General features: G+C 39.4%; 1 protein-coding gene across 5 annotated transcripts in view; it reads right to left on the bottom strand.

The window, feature by feature from the left end:
• The window catches only part of CEP128 (centrosomal protein 128), a 366,371-nt gene that overhangs the window by 150,094 nt on the left and 196,806 nt on the right, over positions 1-19,471 (bottom strand). For 4 of the 5 annotated variants that reach the window (XM_059723138.1, XM_059723137.1, XM_059723139.1 and 1 more), the window contains exon 18: positions 16,747-16,939. In XM_059723138.1, coding sequence (XP_059579121.1) covers positions 16,747-16,939 — 193 coding nt within the window. Of the gene's footprint in view, positions 1-5,028; positions 5,281-16,746; positions 16,940-19,471 lie in introns of those variants that run through there. The other variant, XM_059723141.1, reaches the window with a different exon arrangement.

A 19,471-nucleotide genomic window follows, 5' to 3' on the forward strand; every position in this document is an offset into this window, starting at 1 on the left:
GGGGTGGGCTGCAGCCACCTCAAAATTCACTATAGCCCCCTCCCAGCACTGACACCACCCTCCCTGAGTGCAGCCCAGCCCAGTCCCCTTGCTAGGAAGAGCTCAGCACCACCCTGGCCTCAGCCCACAAAGGCAACCCACCCTGCATGCAGATCCAGGGGGGCACACATCCCCATGGCATCCTGGGGTGCATGTAGAAATGGGAACTGCCCCCCCGCCAATGACCCACTTGTGACACTGTTCCACACCCCACCCTGGCTGTGCAGTGCCTGCCCCTTCCCCTGCGCCCAGCCCCACTCCCTCCCTCCACACAGGGGCCTCGATCTGCCCCCCCCCACACACACAGCCTCTCTCTCTCAGAACAAACTTACCAGCCGGACCCAACTGCTCTCCATGATGATGGGCTGTGCTGTGGCTGCACACATGCACAGGGCATTTATCAGCCACATTATTGGCCATATCAGCCAAAAAAGCTGATTGTCAATACAATCAATTTTTCTTATATTGGTGTCAATTTGATATGGGACTAATGTATCAGTGCACCTCTACTTTTTACCCAGATAAGATTATGTCAACTTCCTCAAAAACCCTCTCTCTTCTATATCTAAGCTTTGGTCTTGGGGTGGAAAAAGAGGGAAAAGTCACATAAGTTCAGTCTTTGCAATATGTAAAATACAAACAGATTAAAAGATGGGGATTTAAAGAGCACTTTTCTGAGGATTATCTAATTTAAACTTGTTAAGACCAAGTTACATGCCTTCAAGGCTTTCTTCTTGATCTGAAGGCCTTGAATAAACTTAAAAGGCATAATCATGGTTCATAAACTATAAGACCAAGCCATCATCTTTGGGTATGGACAGGTACTATATTTCTAGCGAGGAAAATGCTAATCTCCTACTAGAAATTGGGAGCATACAGGCAATTGTGCAGTTTTCTCCTGGAAGAAAAATGCTGATTCCAGGAGAAAGATCTCCCAGGGACAGGGAAGAGTGGAGCAGCAGGTGTTCCCCAGGCCTTCCTCATCCTTGGGGTGACCCCAGTCTGGAGAGGATGTGGGAAGCAGGGGAGAGGGAGTAGGCTGCAATGCCTATATGACCCCTCTTTCATGAATATTTCTACAGTTGCAAATTTCCTACAAAATTGGAGTAGTAGAAATGAACAACTGTCCATGTCTTCTGACTGCAGTTACAGCTCCTATTCCATAGGAATCTGGAAGACAGACCAATGTCTATAGACAGTCAACTAGAATCATGTATTTTTTCCTATGTTAATTGTCTTAGGGGTTTTCTGGTTAGTTGGAAAAGATTCTAACCTATTTAGATTCCCTACTTTTAGTATCCAGAATGTCCATGTGGGGAAGACAACTAAAAGAAAAGTTCTCCAGGTAAAAGACCCTTGATATCGTCTCATAAAATTACTTGTTGCTCTAAGTTTAAAACTTCTGACAAAATGGTAATTTTCTCATGTAATTTTTTAAATAAAAAATAAGATTTATTTTAATTAATCAAATCAGATTTTGTTCTAATTAAGAGTGTTCTGTTAAAGTCTAAATTAAGGTCCCTCAGTTGTAGGGGATGAAACTGGCAGGTGCAAAAGAAAATAACTGAAATCTGAAGAGAAAGTTTTAGAAATGCCTCTGGGCCTACAGTTTAGATAGCTGATAATAATTTGATTTTGGTATTAAGATTTGTAATCAGCACTATGTTACAGATCTGATTGCGAGTGGTAAGTCCTTTAGCTGAGACCCATAAGCAAATGGATACCTGAAAATTGTCTTCTTTTGAATCCTCCTTAGAATTTACAAATGATTGTTTATTTTTAGTTTTAATTTCCATATTAATTTATTTAATGTTTTAACTCCAATCCAATATTACAAGCAACTTGATCTGGTCTTTCTTTGATACATGTACTCTTTTATTTTTAATTTATTCTTGCTAATTGCTTAACTGTGCTGATATATTCTCTAGATTTTATTTTTAAATGGTCTATTAAAACATAATATTCTGTCTTATTTTTTAATAAATAAAACAGGCAAAGGACCTCAGAGGACCTAGGAGAATACCATCTGGTTACAATCTGAAAGCCTGATCATATTTCTCCAATTAGTCCTTAGCACTTATATAGCATGTTGAAGTCTTGAGAGTGCAGAACATTGCAAATCTGTTTATTTACAAACTTACACATAAATTAGCAAGGTAGCATGTCTCAGTCAGAAAAAACTTGATTCTTGGAAGAGATTCGACATGCACATTATTAGAAAGAATATATATTCCCCCCCCCACAAGGCAGTTGCATTTTAGGAAAATTAGCATCAAGCTTAATTACGGAGTCGGTAAACTACTCTGCAATATAATTTTGATGTCATAATGCTGGGCTTTATACAGCTTTTTGTTTTATTGCCCTTGTAGTTCAAAAACAAAAATACTTGTTTAAAGGAGAAAATGAAAATATTTCACCATGGCAGTAATTACTACTAAGGTATGAGAAACTAGAAAATGTATAAACAATCCCTTTTTTATAGTTAGGGAATTTAAAAACAAGAATCACATCTCTTCTTATCTCTTAATCACTGACTAGCAAGTTATATTCAGCTGCCCTTAATAGTTAAGGCGGCTACTCACCTGCAAGTTGCTAAAACACTGTTTTTCTTTCTGTCCAGTTACTTCAGTTGTAACAGATTATTCATAGATTCATAGACTGTAAGACCAGAAGGGAAAACTAATTCAAACGCAAAAGAAAGAAAAAGCAGACAAATGAGAAGGGAAAAAAGACTAGAGTAGAACTAAGAATTGTATATAGAGAAAAAAATGACCAGGTGGGAAACCTCCTTGGAAGGTTTTTAACACCCAGCTAGACAAAGCTTTGGCTGGGATGATCTAGTTGGGGATGGTCCTGCCTTGAGCAGGGGGTTGGACTAGATGACCTCCGGAGGTCCCTTCCAACCCAAATTTTCTATGATTCTATGAATGGGAAAGATGACTGAGATGAGCAGTCAGTGTGGGGAGGACTGATTGGGACTATGAACTGCAGAGCAGGGGAAAGACAACAGTTCATGAAGGCTGGATGAGGAGAGAGAATTGTGACAGTCTAAGCAAGGAGACTAAGATACGATGCGAAGAGGGGAGAATGGCAGTGGTAGGCCCTACGCAGCAAGCCAGAGAGAGAGAGAGACTAAAATTGCCTAAGCTGCAAAACAGACAACAAACCCAAGAAGTAAGAAGACGTCTCCCATTTTCTGGATGACCAGCTCAAATATGGAAGGAAGGGGTTAGCAACTTACAGCCAGCAGGCTGGATCCAGCATGCAAAGAGACTAGATCCAGCCCAAGGCAGGATGACTTTCTCTGCTCTATGCTGTGCACATCTCTGCTGCTCACTCCCTCCACGGTGCCCGAGCCACCTGTTGCCATCCCACCTTTCCCTGCTCTCACCCCGCTACTGCAACCTCCACTTCCTCTCACTACTGAATTTGGCATTCCCCATTGCCATTGGCAATGGAATTTGGCAGCATTCAGTGGCAAAAGCAAGCAAAGGGGGTGTGAAAACAATAATCAGCACAGAACAGGGAGGACTGGAATGCTGCGGAGAGTATCAGTGGGCGCACAGCAGTGGCCACATAGCAAACAGCAGCCTTATGTTCTTAAAGCTCGCCACCCCCATGCTCAGATATAGTTTTTAGTAGTGCTAAGTACTCACAGCTATGACTGACATCATTGGGAATTGTGCTTTGAATACATTAAGTGCTGTATATTCTAATTATTCTGAAATATCAGACCTTAGGCTCCTCAAACTGGGCATTCAAAAATAATGTCCTTTTGACCTTAAATTTTCTCAGGCTCAGGCCCATATGTATAAAAAATGGTAATACTGGTGCCTATTTGATATGGGACTAATGGTCCATATGTATAAAAAAGGTAATACTGTACCACTTCCTCATATCCTAGAGATTTTCTAATGATTAATATCTGTGAACTACTTGGATACTATATTGATGAGCATACAAAATTAATATTTCTGCCTTCAGAAGGATCATTGAATAGCATGTAGCAAATAAGGCAAGGGGCCACACTTCAAACAATAAGCATATGTCCAAATCTTTATTCTGACAAAAAATACGTTTTCTAAAATGGATGAAGCCATATATATTAAAAGGCACTTTTTTCTAGAATAAGGGTATTTGTATTAAGCACTTTTCAGGAATATTATTCATATTAATGTTCTTGTATAAACAGGCTGTAAAAATTTTGGGGGGTGCAGCAATCAGCAACAGAAGGAATAAGCAGTGATAGGAAGTGGTAGGAGGAGCAGCACCTATAAACAGTTGAAGCAGAATGCAAGGGACATACAGTGGGACACAAAAACAAAAAATTGGGGCAATTACAGTAAGAAGATGAACAATATATAAATATCTTAGTAAGTTTCTTTTCCATCTGTATTCCATTCATTCAGATTCAGAAACAGAATTTGCACAAAACAAAACATTTCAAAGTGTCCTCGTGGAGAACACTGTTTTTGTTTTTACTTTTAATAAGGGCAAAAGGAGAACGCAACTTAAAATTAACAAACTAACAGCAAATAAGGAATCCGAGAAGGCTTATTTCACTGAAGAGGCAATAAACACATGGGATAAGATGCTAAATCAGGTGGACACTTTGAGAGGACTGGAAAGCAGAGGGTCAAACAGCAGGATGATTGAGTCAAGTTCATTTATAAGTGGAATGGCACGTCAAGCCAAGCAGTATTTATGTTCTATCTATAATTTGCTTAGATAATTTTCCCAAGTCTGACTACAGAAGAAAGGTTCTGATTTATCTCAGCTTACCCAGAAGATTTTTTTAAGCAGGACAACACCCTGGCTGAAGATGAAAAAGGTCAATTTATATAAAAACTTCTTTTTTCTTTAAATAAGCTTTGTGTGCAGCTGCCTCAGCCCTAGGATAAAGTACAGATTTCCAATTCAGTTTATGTCACACATCAAAGTCAAACACACACACCACCAAAAAGAGATAGCAAACACTATGGAAAATACTAAGCAGCAGAGTTTTTTATTTTGTTTTTTTTTTCTCCAGAAAACATACGATATGGCTTCATGTTAGATTCATAAGAGAAAAATAAAATGATGAAGTTTTTAACAACTTTTGTGAGAATACATACAAATCTTATTCCATACCCTGGGGTTCAGAGATCATTCCAGGTATTTTTCTTCTTAATTATTCCTACTGTGCTTTAATAAAACAAAGCTTTGTTCTTCAGTATAGACTGGAATTCTCCATTTCATTTTCTGTTTTAGAATGAAAGAAGGAAGCACTTGTGATAACCTGAAGGGAAATGGGTACAAGGCTCCATGCACAGGATGACAGACAGGACAAATCTAATATTACAAACTACAAACTGAGAGAGAAGAATAAAAGGAAGACATGGAAATTTTATAAGATTGCTCCATCATGAAGAAATTCTCAAAGTGAACCATTTTCTTTGTTTTTCCTTCCATGATTCTTAAATTTGGTTTTATCTGAGACACTGAGGTGTAAATAGCATCTTATTTTTTAAAAAGTTTAACTCCTATATTCCCATTCCACTCATTCCCACCATGAAATTCTAATACAAGGAGGCGTTTTCCCCTCTTAATACAATGTATGTAACCACATTTGAAAGAATCACTTCAGTTTTGATCATTTCATTACAAGAAAATTAAGAAAAAAGACTGGAAAAGAAAAGCAATTGATTGATTTTTAAAGAAATATTAAAGGACTATAAATATTCAGATTTGCAAAGTCAGAGGTGGTCAAAGTCTGGTCCACGGGCCAGATCAGGCCCATGGCATACTCCAATTCCCAGTAGCCCCTGCCCACGTTTCTCCAGCTGGTCTGCATGGAGACCCCAGGAGCAGTGGGGCCACAACAGCATAGGGCTGTGACAGTCCTGCGCTTCCAGGGTCTTCATGGAGACCAACCCAAGCAGCACTTTCAGGGTGCATGGCTGGGCAGGGAGCTGCTCCAGGCCAGGGCCAGGGCTGGGGCTGGGATTTTAGAGAGGTGACAGTGCGAACCTGGAGCCAGGGCAGAGCCATGATCTGCTGCCCGCACACCTCTGCAACGAGCATGGGGTCCATAGGTGGGGCACACAGGCAGTGGATCACGGCTCTGCCCCAGCTCTGGCTCACGCTCTCACCTCTGCAAGATCCTGGCCCCGGCCCCGGATGGAGCTCCCTTCCTATCTGCGCACCCTGGCAGCGCCACTCAGCCTAGTCTCCATGGAGGCACCTGGAGTACGGGGCTATTATGGCCCTGCCACTCCTGAGGTCTCCATGGAGATCAGCCAGAGTGGTGTGGGCAGGGGTTGCTGGGAAATGGAGATTGGCCACTGGCCAGATCAGCCATTTTGCCCAACCCTGTGCCAAGTGCGAACTATAAGAGGGAGCAGCTACAGCACAAGAGCGCACAGTTTGTTCACACCTAGGAAGGAGGGAATTTATGATGATTTACAGAAAAATCAAACACAGTAAAGATAATTAACTTAAGAAAAACATAAAATTGATTATAACAAAAAATTGCAGTCATATCTATAAGGCTTTTGGAAGGCTGGGGAATGGGGAGAACCATTAAATGGTACATTTAAGACTGAACTTGACAAGACCTTGCAAACAAAGCAATTCTGAATTCTTTTTGGATCACGGACTAAATGTTAGCTAACAGCCCTTAGTGCAAGTCTGAAGGACTCTGCAGTGTTCTCATTCTAATAATCATAAAATGTGTTGTTTCGGAGATTGTTGTCTCATAAAAAAATGCAGTGTGTGCTGCATGTCTAATATCTACTTTTCCCATACAAGTAGCTGAAATAAAATGGAAGTCTGAAAAATATTCAACGCTATATAAGGGATATAAGTAAATAATAAGAGGATTATTTTTAACCTAAGATTTCAAAACTACATGATAAATATCATGCACAGAGACATAAGCACACAGACCAATGAACACTTTCTCAACTAGATCTGGGCAGGAAATGATGATGTATAAGAGGTAAAATATTCCCATTTTGCATTGAGAATAAAACCAAGATTTTTCAAAACGTTTCACAAAGAAAATAACACAAAGATAGAGAAATCCTCTCCAACTCTAGATCAGCTGATAACCTGTTAGATGGGTCATTCATCTTGAATGTGGCAAACTGAGCTTCAGGTCTCATCTACACAAGGTAGAACAGGGACTTGAAGATGTGTCTTCCACATCCCAGATGAACCAAGCTATTTTGCTATTCTGGGGTAGGTCTCTCTTAATCTCCACTGACAGCTGATCCACTTTGTAAAAGTAACTAAATATTCATGAAAGCTGTGAACTGAACCTCAGCCAAAGCCAGTGGGCTAAATTGATCACTAACTTTTACTTTTTCTCCCAAGCCAAATGGACATATCTTCATAAAGGGGAAAATGTACCCTTAAGCCCACTACAAATCAGTAAAATTGTTGCTCACAAATCAGATGTATTTGAATGATGATTTGTTGAGTTATATCTGATGTTATAATAGTCCTATAATAGTTACCTCAGCTGCTGGTAGGCTACATCCTACTTTTAAGTTGCCTCACTTACATTTTTATTTTACATGAACTTGTCTACCATTACCATTTCATATTAATATGCCATATTAGAAATATCAGTTTAGCAAATGCTGTCTTGTATTTGCTGCAGAGTTACAGATATAGACCAAATACACCATCAGGAATGGCTTCTCCCTATACCAGAAGTACACTGAACATCAGTCACCCACAGCTGAGCATTCAACTCCAGGTAACTTTAGGCAAAAGGTTAACAAATACAAATGCAACAAAGCTACACTTCGAATGAAACCTATGCTGCTTAATGCCACTGCCAAAGCTAATGCCAATTTTACTCTAACCCTCCCCCCTCCAACTCTTCATTCCATACTTTGCCTGTCTCCCAAAATAAAAATAAAAGCCACATTTTTAGTACAGCCTTCTAAAAAGATGAGATTCCCTTAAGTATTTACAAGTAGATGACAAAATCACAAGAATTCAAATCCTGGTAAAAAGCAATTTAGGCTTCTATATTGAAACATTCATTAAAAAAAATAAATATTTCTCCTCAAGAATGGATACATGCAGATGCCTTAGAAATAATTAAGATGCACTTAATTTAGATCCACATTTTATACAGTAAAGCTTCCATAATTCTAAAAAAAAGGTCAGGAACAATATTTTATTATCCTCAAAAACAATTTTCTTAACCTTGCTACAATCAATCTCCACTGTTATGTGCAATATTTTAGGCACTCCAACTTGTTGAAGCTAAAATAAAACAGTTGTATAATTAACAGATGCTCAGAACAGTCGTTACGGCAAAAAAACTAATCATAATGAAGTAAAAACCAAAAAAAAAACCCTTGTGCCAAAATAAAGCGTTATGGGAATATTGTCATTTGGTAAACCACATTTATAAAGATGTGAAGAATAAAGCATACATTGCTGCAGTTGGCAGTCTCACTCTTTTACTGTAAAAAAAAATGACGTTCTTGTTATATTTATAAATATCTGCTTGTTCTTTGAAAAAACTTAAAGGCTGGGTCCACATCAGTAGGGCCGTGCCCACAAACAGTGGCGCCACAAATTTGTGCTGCTACTTTGTGCTGCAGTGCACGCCCTTGCCCGTGTGCTTTGCAGCAGGACATATTGCCCCACTGCTCCACATGCTGCGGGGGCGGGCGGGCGGGGGGGGGGCAACTGGGGCACAGGGTGCCCCGCAGAGGGTAGCCATCCCCTGTGCTGAGGCACCCTGTGCCCTGACCAGCTGGGAAGCAGCATGTGGAGATGGAGGAGCAGGCATTCCAGAGCCGCCTGCTGTCCCATCTCTGTATGGTGCAGAGGCCCCATGCTAACGCACACTTCACCCCCTGCCTGGCTGGGGCTCAATATGCCTCAAGATGCCCTGCTTCAATGTCTCCACATGCTTCGGTGCAGAGGCTTCAATGAGAAGCCCCCAAGCTGAGGCACATGGAGTATCTGTGCTGAGGCACACTGTGCTCCAGCCAGCTGAAGAACAGCTGGCTGGAGCACAGTGTGCCTTGAGATGGGGAGCAAGCAAGCAGCCTTGGGAAACCTCAGTAGCAAATTTTGCCCCGGCACTGCAAATCAGCAGCCCTGGACACTGATCAATGTGCAATTCGTGCAGTTTGCAGTGTCACAAACTACACATGTCTGCATGTGTGGATCCAACCAAAATAGCTACATATTTATAGGTAAATCTATTCAATGCTGGAAACTTTCAGCATGAAGCTATCATTAATGGCATTATACACACACACACCTCCTAACAGCTGTAACTGGGCGCATTGTTCCACCTTATCCCTGAGATGGAAGGGAACCAAAGTGTCTGCTATTTTCCTCAGAAACAAAAAGTGGCCAGTTGGTGAAAGATGACAATAAGCTGAACTACTGAGTCAGAGTTATTAGTGGAAAGTAGTATCTTCCCTGAAGGAGTTGCCCCAAGAGTACCGCATGTCTAATAGGTTATTTCCATGTGTGAAGATAGAAAACAAGGGCTATTTCCAAGTAAGAATCTTACCAATCTTACCATGGTTGCATTATTTGATACACAAAAACCAAATTCAAGAGCCAACCAACAGCCATAACAATAGAGTACTGTGCCCAACATAAAAAGAGAAAGCTAAACACACAAAACAGACTTCAAATGGTACTAAAGTCTGCAAACAAATAATTAAAATAATTAATATTTACAGTACAATTTTGTTAGTTTGAAATACAGGGGATCAAATAAATAAGGACTTTGCAATAAACAGGTTCAAAATACATGTACCAATAGTAATTTGCATGAATTTCCGTGGCAGGGAGGACCCCAGGCTTATCAAGAACTGCCTGCAGCTTGGAAAGACTGCAGTTTGGCACAATCAGGGGTTGCACTGGGAGTGCCCATGGGGCCAGAAGCATGTGGAGTGGCCAGGGCTCAGCCTGGAAAAACTACAGTTTGGTACAGGAGTAAATGGAGGGAGCAGCAGCCCCAACTACATGCACTATTAGGGGTAGGATCAGGGGTTGGTGGGATCGGGGGTGGTTTCTCAGAACTGGGGATGCAAGGTCACCAGGGCTTTAGGGAGATTGTGGGGTGGTGGGTAGGGGTGGGACTGTTCCGCGCTTAAGATTGATTTAAGCAAAAAAAAAAAAAAAGGCCCTGAAATCATTCCTGCTGGTCTACATTAGGAACTCCTTGTTGTAAGATCTGCTTAAATGGTTCCCTATGTTGCAAATCAATGAGGCTTTCCTGGTCTAGGGAACCAAAAAAAGCTTTGAATTTCACAGTAGACATATTTTGAATCATCTATATTGCAATGCATACAAAAACCTATTCTTTCAGCAGGGGAGTGACAACAGCTTTGGGGTAGCCAACACTAAACTATCTGATATCAAGCTAACATGGTTTTCCTGTAGTGCTTTCAAACTACTTCCCACACATTGCATGTAGTGCTACAAAACATTCTGCTTGCTACAAAGAAACTCCTATTTGAAACAGGAATTGTTTTTGTGGTCAATCTGCTGTTTTTGTAGTGCCATAAACAGCTTGAACATATGGACACTTAGTTTTAGTAGAGCTATTAGGGTGTATTTAGTGCTACAAAAGTAACATGTGCATGTAGCCTTGGTTCCACCTTGCTCACTAATTATGGTCCATGAAGTTTGAATAAATGAATCCTTGTTTCCCTACCAGGTCTATTTAGTATTGATGAAAGGTACTCAGCCAAAAAACTACTGTCGATTCAGCAGTGACAGTGAAAGGGTTAAAGCTATAATTGCTGCTAAAGCCTGGGGGAAGAGAAGGAAGAGAAGCAGCAGCCAATATATAGCTTCTCCATTCTTGTATTTTAGGCAGAAAAATCAGCTTCCCCACATAAGTTGCATGCCCTAATTTTGGAGGACTAATTTCGGGTGGAAAGGGGCATATTGTATGAGAGTAAATAAACTGTGTTTTTCTGAACTACCTTCTAAAACAATTTATTTTGGAGGAAATCTATCCAGCACATGCCATCATTACTGCTTCTATTGGCTCCCATAGGTGCAGAGAGAAAGGACCAACTGTGCACCAGTAACTGGACTAAGAATTTACTTCACAAAGAACAGCAGACAGCTATAAGAGGATAATTCCTTTGGGTTACTACTGACCAGAGTCCAACCCCAAACGGGAATAGGGATGAGAAAGATAAATAATATAATCATACAAACCACTAACTGTATACAAGTTCAAGTGCTGCTTGCACATCTTTCTATTTGAATCTAACAGCTAAAATGTTATTTAAAATAGACTTCTTTGAAATGGAAGACTCACCTGAAGATTGGAAATATAAAAAGAAAAGCAATGGTCATTTGGTCAGGGGAAAAAAAAAAATCACTTTTTAGAGCTGCATAATATAAAAAATCTAAATGCAGATTTTATAAGGATTTTTTTAAAGAAGAAATAGATTTAATTTAATTTGTGGTAGTAAAAAGGTGTTCTACTAGGTGTAAAAACTACCACGACTTAGCAATCTGATGTACAGTGAAAAATGAGGCATTTAGCTATTGGGAAAGGAACCTCAAAATATTTCAGAACCTAGGCATATCAATTCTCACTTTGCTTCGCACATCACTTGTACACTTATACTACATATTTTATTCTACTTATAGGCTTTAACATTTCACTGATACATAGGAATGGAAAATTTCAATTGTTAGCTGAGTATGAGCTCATAATACTAGTTCCATTTTTGCCAAGACTGCACGCACACTTGCATGGTGTGTGTGCGCGCACGCGCGCACATGTGTCCATCTGTCCGATACACAAGTGCATTTCCAACGAGGCTGAGAAAAAGGTATTTTTTCTGTATCAATTTAATAGTAATGACAAATCTTCTTTTGTAAAAGCTTTAAATAGTTCACTTTTCAGAAATGAAGTCAGCATTCCGATAGGGAAATACTAATGTCATTGTACAAAAAATTAATGAGACCTGATTTGGAATACTGTGTCCAAAGGTAGTTACCTGTAATAAAGAAAGATGCATTCAAACCAGAACAGGTGCAGGAAAATGCTACAAGGATGATCAGGAGAATGGAGAGTCTGTCTAAAAAGACATGACTGAAAAGGAAGAGAGGGATGAGAAACAACGACAAGTCTCTAGGAGCAGAAGGGAAGGGTTCAGGATATAGAGGTTGTCTTATTTTCAAGCTCAGTGAAAACATGAATACTGGAGATGAATGCCTAGCTGTGCAAATGGTGCTGTGACCACTGGACAGAGTTCTGAGAAGAAGAAATGTTGGGAAGAAAGGAAGAATAGAATCCTAGGACATCAATTTGCCAGTCAAGCAAGGAGGGCTTTAAACTAGATTTGATGGGAGCAGTGACAAAAAGCCTGTAGGTATGTCAAAGGACAAAATTACCTGGTCATACAGCTGAATGTATATGGGGGGAGGGGAGACAGGGGCGCGAGGGTGGAAAAACTACAATTAGGAACATTAAAGAGATAACAGAAAGATGAATGAACAACCTGTTGGACTTCTGAGATGTACAAAAACAAATGCCAGAAGTATAGGCAAAAATTGAAGTATTTGGATGCAACCAAAAATATGACTTTATTGGTATCACCAAAAAAATGGTGGGTTAGATCACAGGACTGCAATATTGTTAAAGTAGATTATGGCTTGTTTAGGAAGGACAGGCAGGAGGAAAAAGTGAAAAGGTATACTGTATAGCAAAAAGATTTGTGCTTCCTCTGAAGTTCAGAGACAACAGGCAAGCTTCTTGAATGTCTCAGTGAAAAGAACAGGGAAGATGTCATTTTGTAGTCTACCATACACAACTTAAATCAAAAGTAGGAAATTCATGAGACCTCTTGAACAACTCACAGAAGAATGCAAAGGACAGGACCTTCAGGCATAAAGCCTAAGGTACAAAATGACATTCAACTAACCAGGAACATAACAGAAACAAGAAAAGGTTCAATAAATATATTATAATTTGAGATGGAGACACTGGCAAGTATTTAAAACAGGACACAAGAGAAAGTAAGACTTAATGGAAAAAACAAAATACTAAGGCCTTTCTTTGAATGCTTTAACTCTGATATAAAATACTCAATAAAATCAATTTTAATAAAGAGGTAGGAGTTCAGACAGAACAGGTTAAAGAATATTTACATGAGATTAATACTCCTGCTGACTAAGTATATTTAGTATTTAAGATACTACCTAAAGTTACCTCTGAACTCTTGGCAATTATATTCAAGAACTTATGAAAAACTGGGGAGGTCCTATGGGACTGGAGATGGGCAAACATTGAATCTGTTTTTAAGAGAGCAAGAAGAAAAAATTGAACCAAAGGAATTATAGACCAGTCAACCTAACTTTGATAGATGGAAAGATCCTGGATGAAATTATTAAACAAAACAGCTTTGAAAATCCTATGGGGTAATCAGCTGACAAGGAACAACCAACAGGATCTCAAGAATAAATCTTGTCAAACCAAGCTTCTTTGGTAGGATAAGTGACCTAGTGGATGAAAGGGAAACAGCAGATGCAGTATAACTTTTAAATATTTTTCTATTCAAACTTGGGAAACAATCTAAATGAAATCATCATAAGGGGTAAACGATTAGCTGAATGACACACTCAAAGAGAAGTCATCAATGGATCAATGTTAAAATGGAAGAGCATTTTAAATGAGAACACCCAGTGATCAATCCTGAGTCAACTTTTAAGAAATATTTATGTTAATAACTTAGATGATAGAATAAAAATTACAAAATGTGTATAACATATGATTATTATGGAAGACAAGATCATTTTGAATTTTGATCCTTATATGGAGATATGATCTGGTACCAATTAAACGAATTCACTAAAGACAAGTATGAGATTATTCTTAGAACAGAATAATCAAATGTGCGAACTTCATATACTCGTACAGAATGAAGCAGTATAGCAGAAAAGAATCTGGGGGCCACAGACTGAATAGAAGTAAAAAAAAAAAAAAAAAAGGCAATTTTTGTATGATACAATAAATAAATAAAAATAAAATGCAGGCCCCATTATAGGACATATTAATAGGAGTGATGTATGCAAGCCTGTGGTGGCTATTACAGCATTGAGCTTTTGGCATGTGTTTTCTTTGGGGCAATTTGTGAAATATTCATATAATATGGGTTTATTAAACTGAAAAAAATGGATTTCCTACAAGCTGAAAGTTAAGAGAAGATATTTACATCTACTTTCTCTTACATAGATGCCATGATGAATCTTTAAAGAAAACAAAATCAATATCTGTGTCAATTTAGACAGGTACAAATTAAAAGGCTAAAACTTTTAAATGGGTGCCTAAGATTTCACCACATCGTGAGCAACAACATTTGAAGCACTAGGTGTAAAACAGAGTGGAAGTGAAGGTCAGTTAGTACAGCAATAAATATACACATCAGACTCTCAGTTCTAAAGTTTAAGAAACAAACAGCATAGTATAATGTTACTCATGATAAGCAAAAAGACTTGTATTTAAAGGCATATGAAGTAATAGCTGGAGTAGTGTACTGGCCTCTGGCTGCTTTACCACTCCATCCAGAAAGAGCACAGACCATCTGCTTATGCTTCCTCAGCCTGATGAAGGACTTTGTGCCTAAAGCTTGCTAAGAAGAATTTTTCCAACTACAGTATAAGAATTGATCTAATAAAAGATATCAGATTTACCCAAAGAACCTTGTCCGCCTATGTCCTTAGACCAACATAGCTACGCACCTATGAAGTAATGGTACATTCAATTCTATATAGTGTTTTGTAGGTGAGTCTTGTATACATTTTTACTCCAGTGCATTAGGACACAATAGACTGCTACAAACAGACAGACTACTGAAACCGTTTTGATCTATCTTGAAACAATTAATTTAGGGAGAAACTGTTCTGATTAAGAGAACTACTCTGTGGTGTTTCTGAGAAATCTTTCCTTCAGGCAAAACACCTGGATAAAGGAACCAGAGGCATATGAATAACATCTTGGAATGGTTAAAAATTGATGTGAACAGGAGGAATTCTAGTTTTCAAGAACATGAAAGACAGAATATACAGTACCTGTGAGGAGGATACTGAGCAAAAGCAAATAAAATGTCAGGGCTGGAAGAACAGAAAGCAGCAAGAATGACTGAGGCAGATGCACCTTTCAGGTTTGGAGAACTGTAAGCTTTCTTGCTCTATTCGGATGCCTTCAATGTCTCAAAGATGGAGAAATTTTATAGTTGAAAGTTCTGGGGGTTCAAGTTTTTTCCTTCATTGTAATTCAGACTAAAAGCAAATTCTTATAAACCTAAACTCTTGATCCATGTAGCTTTTCCATCACACAGCACAAAAGTATCGGGACTCTACATTCATAAATAGATTTATCCTAAAAGAAGCTCCATAATTGCAAAGTAGCATTAGCTCCACTTTGCTAAAGTTAATTGCCAATGGTAGGTAACACAAAAGCCTCTGGCACAGCAGGAACTGAATCCAGATCTCCTAGGTTCCCTTCTCAAAGTCTTAATCAGGACCATTTGATCTACAGGAATGACCCAAAACAGACTCTTAAGGAGGAAGAGGCAACTAACATAAGATTCTTGAAGATGTAAGACAGAATAATTCTTTCTTAATTATAGAAAGAAAAGACATGAACTGCATCTACACTTAAGATCTTGGGAATTAAGGAGGTACCACAGGGAAATTTGCTATGATTTTTATATTCATATATGGGAAAATCTCAGTGAGAAAAAGGAATACCTACATTCAGAGGTGTTTGGCATTATATACTTAAAAAGAATAAGATGGGGTAAAAGGAAAGACAGGTACTAATACGCCTGTATAATCAGGCAGTTACATAAATGGGCTCCCCAGTCTCTTCTTCATTCTAAAATTTCTTACTTTAAACATTTAATTAAATTCTTATTTTCCAAAATGCAAGGCTAATTTAAGAACTAAATTTTAGTCCTTTCCCCATTCCATATGTAACTGGTTACAATTCATTTTAATTAGCACAAAGCTTGTTTTGTTTTGTTCAGTATTTTAACATATGTAAGAAATGAGACAAAACTTACCAATAAATCTTAATTTGGCATCATTAGACCACCATAAAAGAATTTCAAAACTTCCTCTGATATTTCCCATTTTTGTATTTTGCATTTTTACAGGGCCATCATTGTTATAAACAACAACTCTATTTATGTGGCTCATAAGGGGAAAAGGTAGTTATGATCATAAAATAAAAAGTAGGTAAATGCCAAAACAATGTCTTTAATGTTTTTAATTTAAACAAAATAAAACAGTGTATGGGACTTTAGTTTACTTCAGATTTTAAACTCTTACAGATAAAAGCAGGATGAATCCAATCTAAGCTTCTAGCAATGTTGCAACATATCCCTCTATATTTTTTTTCTGGCTTCAGGTCATGATATACCTCAAATATTATAGTCAAAAGACTAATTGCTATGTCTGTTGCACATTTTACAAACCCAAGTGTAGTTCAGATACTGAACTGAAATATAGCTGTTGGCAAAACAAGAACATTTAACCAAGGCAAAACAAAAATCTACTTCCCTGGTTATCATTAATAAGTCACCAGATTGGAATTCTTAATGATCACCAGGAAAGCAGACTTGGATAAAGTTTGGGAATTCTCCATATCTGCATTTTCCATGCTTCCATTCCTTCATTAATAAAAATGGACAGTTAACTCACCTCTCTTTTCTCTGTGAACTTCTTCTAGGAGTAGTTCCTGCTTTTCTATTTGTTGAAAGAGAGACTGGCATTCAGCTTCCTTGCTCAGTGTTAAGTGCTTAACCTGCTCACGACTCTGCAGTAGGTGGCGTCGCAACTTCCTCTCCTTGCTTTCTCTTTCTTTTACCTCTTCGCATAGCCACTGAAGTTTTGTCTACACAAAACAAAATTTTGACATTAAAAAGAGAAGAACTCCAACACCATCAGGACTTAACTCTTTTACCAAGCAGAGATAACATCTTCAGAGCCAACTTACTGAGTAGCTATTCACACATAAATCACTTTTTATAAAAAGGCATACTACAACATATTAAAAGACCAAACATTGGCTCCATGTGCAAATACATTGAAAATATACATATTTTGGCTGGAAGAAACTACTTGTGCAGTCTTGCAACATAAACTATCTTTGTTAGGAACAAAGACTTCCAGGATGCGTATTTATTGGGCAATGTTGATCTACAGACAGATCTAGATATAGATATACATGACACCTACTCCCTGAATGATTTTCCATGATTCCTGAAACACACAGTCCACAGAAAAACAGAGCTACTGACTCGGACTCAATATCCATTTAGCTGTTCTCTCTCATATAATTTCTCAGGCAAAGAATTAAAATCTTTTCAATATAAAAGATTTTTTCCAGTCCTTGATCATTCTTACTGCTTCTATCTGAAACCATCCTTGTTTTGCAATATATTTTAAGATATGATAACCAATAGTAGGCTACAAGGTAGCAGTGCAATTAAGGTATTTTGCTATGGCTCCAAAGACACTAGTCCAAGCCCAACCCTGGACCAGTACCAAAGTCCCCCACACAAAGGTTAGCCAAGCTTCAAATTCTGCAACAACTTGGTAATTCTGTTGGGGAAATCAAAGGTGGTCAGACAAAATGCTAGTCACATCACTCCTGTACATTAACCCAGTTGCAGAAACCAGTTTACCTTAAACATGGAAGCCCAATAAGCCACTGATTTCAGGTTAAAAATGAAACTCCATCATCAAATCCAGGAAAGCCCAAGATCAAACAAAGGTACAGGCTGTGGAAGTAGCGGTAGCTACCAAGGAGGAGTATACCTCCTTCACTTGCTCTTGCAGGGAATCAGTTAGGAAGGCCAAAGCAACATTAGAACTCAGGCTGGCGACAAAAATTAAGGACAACAAAAAGTCCTTCTTCAGGTATACAGGGAGCAAAAGGAAGAGTAGGGCAGCATAGGACCCCTAACAGGATAGACAAGGGCAGTTGATGACAGATGGGAGGGACAAAGCAGAGCTCTTCAATGAGTTGTTTGCCTCTGTATTCTTGAACTCGGATCTAGACATATCTCCCAAATGCATTACTGACAGAAGCAGGAGAGACACCAGCCCATCAACTGTCAGCACCGACCTAGTAAAGAGACACTTGGAGGAGCTGGATGTGTTTAAATCAGCAGGACCGGATGAGCTGCATTCAAGGGTGCTGAAAGAATTAGCCAGTGTCATAGCAGAGCCACTGGCACAGCTGTTTGAGCACTCGTGGTGCCCAGGTGAGGTCCCAGAGGACTGGAAAAGGGCCAATGTGGTCCCTATTTTCAAGGAGGAGAGGAAGGAGGATCCAGGTAACTACAGACCGGTTAGTCTCACATCTATACTTTAGAAAACCCTTGAAAAAATTATCAAGGATCACATTTATAGGAGTCCAGCAGGTAATAAAATGCTAAAGGGCAACCTGCATGGGTTCATAGCAGGTCGATCCTGCCTGACTAACCTTGTTTCCTTCTACCAGCAGGTAACTAAAAGCTTAGATGCAGGAGTCAACCATGTCATGTACTTGGACTTTAAGAAGGCCTTAGACGTGGTATCCCATCCTATTCTTAATAAACAAATTGAACGGCTGTGCCATAGACGATCACACAGTCATGTACGTGGCAAATTGGCTTAAAAGTCTTACCCAGAGAGTGGTGGTGGACAGGTCAGTATTGACCTCAAAAGATGTGGGCAGTGGGATCCCCCAAGGCTCAGTCTTTGGGCCAGTGCTGTTCAATATCTTTATCAACGACCTGAATGAGGGCATGGAAAGCACTCTATCCAAATTCACAGATGATACTATATCCAAATTCACAGATGGGGCGAAGCAAACACACCGATGGGAAGAAACCGAATCCAAGCGGACCTGGACAGGTTAGAGAAGTGGGCAGAGAACAATAGGATGCAGTTCAACAAGGACAAATACAAGGTGCTGCACCTAGGAAGAGGGAATCACCAGCACACCTATAGGCTGGGGGATGATCCACTCTGTAGCACAGCAGCAGAAAGAGATCTCGGAGTCGTTATCGACTCCAAGATGAACACGAGTTGTCAATGTGATGAAGTAATTAGCAGAGCTAACAGCACTTTATCATGCATTAGTAGGTGCATCACAAACAGGTCCAGGGAGGTGATGCTCCCCCTCTATGCGGCACTGGTCAGGCTGCAGCTAGAGTACTGCATCCAATTCTAGGCGCCGCGGTTCAGGAAGCATGTGGACAACCTTTAGATGGCCCAGAGGAGGGCCACTCGTATGGTTAGAGGCCTGCAGGGAAGGCCTTATGAGGAAAGGCTGAGGGACCTGGACATTTTCAGCCTTCGCAAGAGAAGGCTGAGCGCAGATACTTTGATATGGTGCCTAAACAGAGTGCCCTGAGGAAGCCTGGTTTTAACTTGA

This window comes from Alligator mississippiensis, chromosome 2 (genome assembly GCF_030867095.1).
Source record: "Alligator mississippiensis isolate rAllMis1 chromosome 2, rAllMis1, whole genome shotgun sequence".
Taxonomy (NCBI): Eukaryota; Metazoa; Chordata; order Crocodylia; family Alligatoridae; genus Alligator; species Alligator mississippiensis.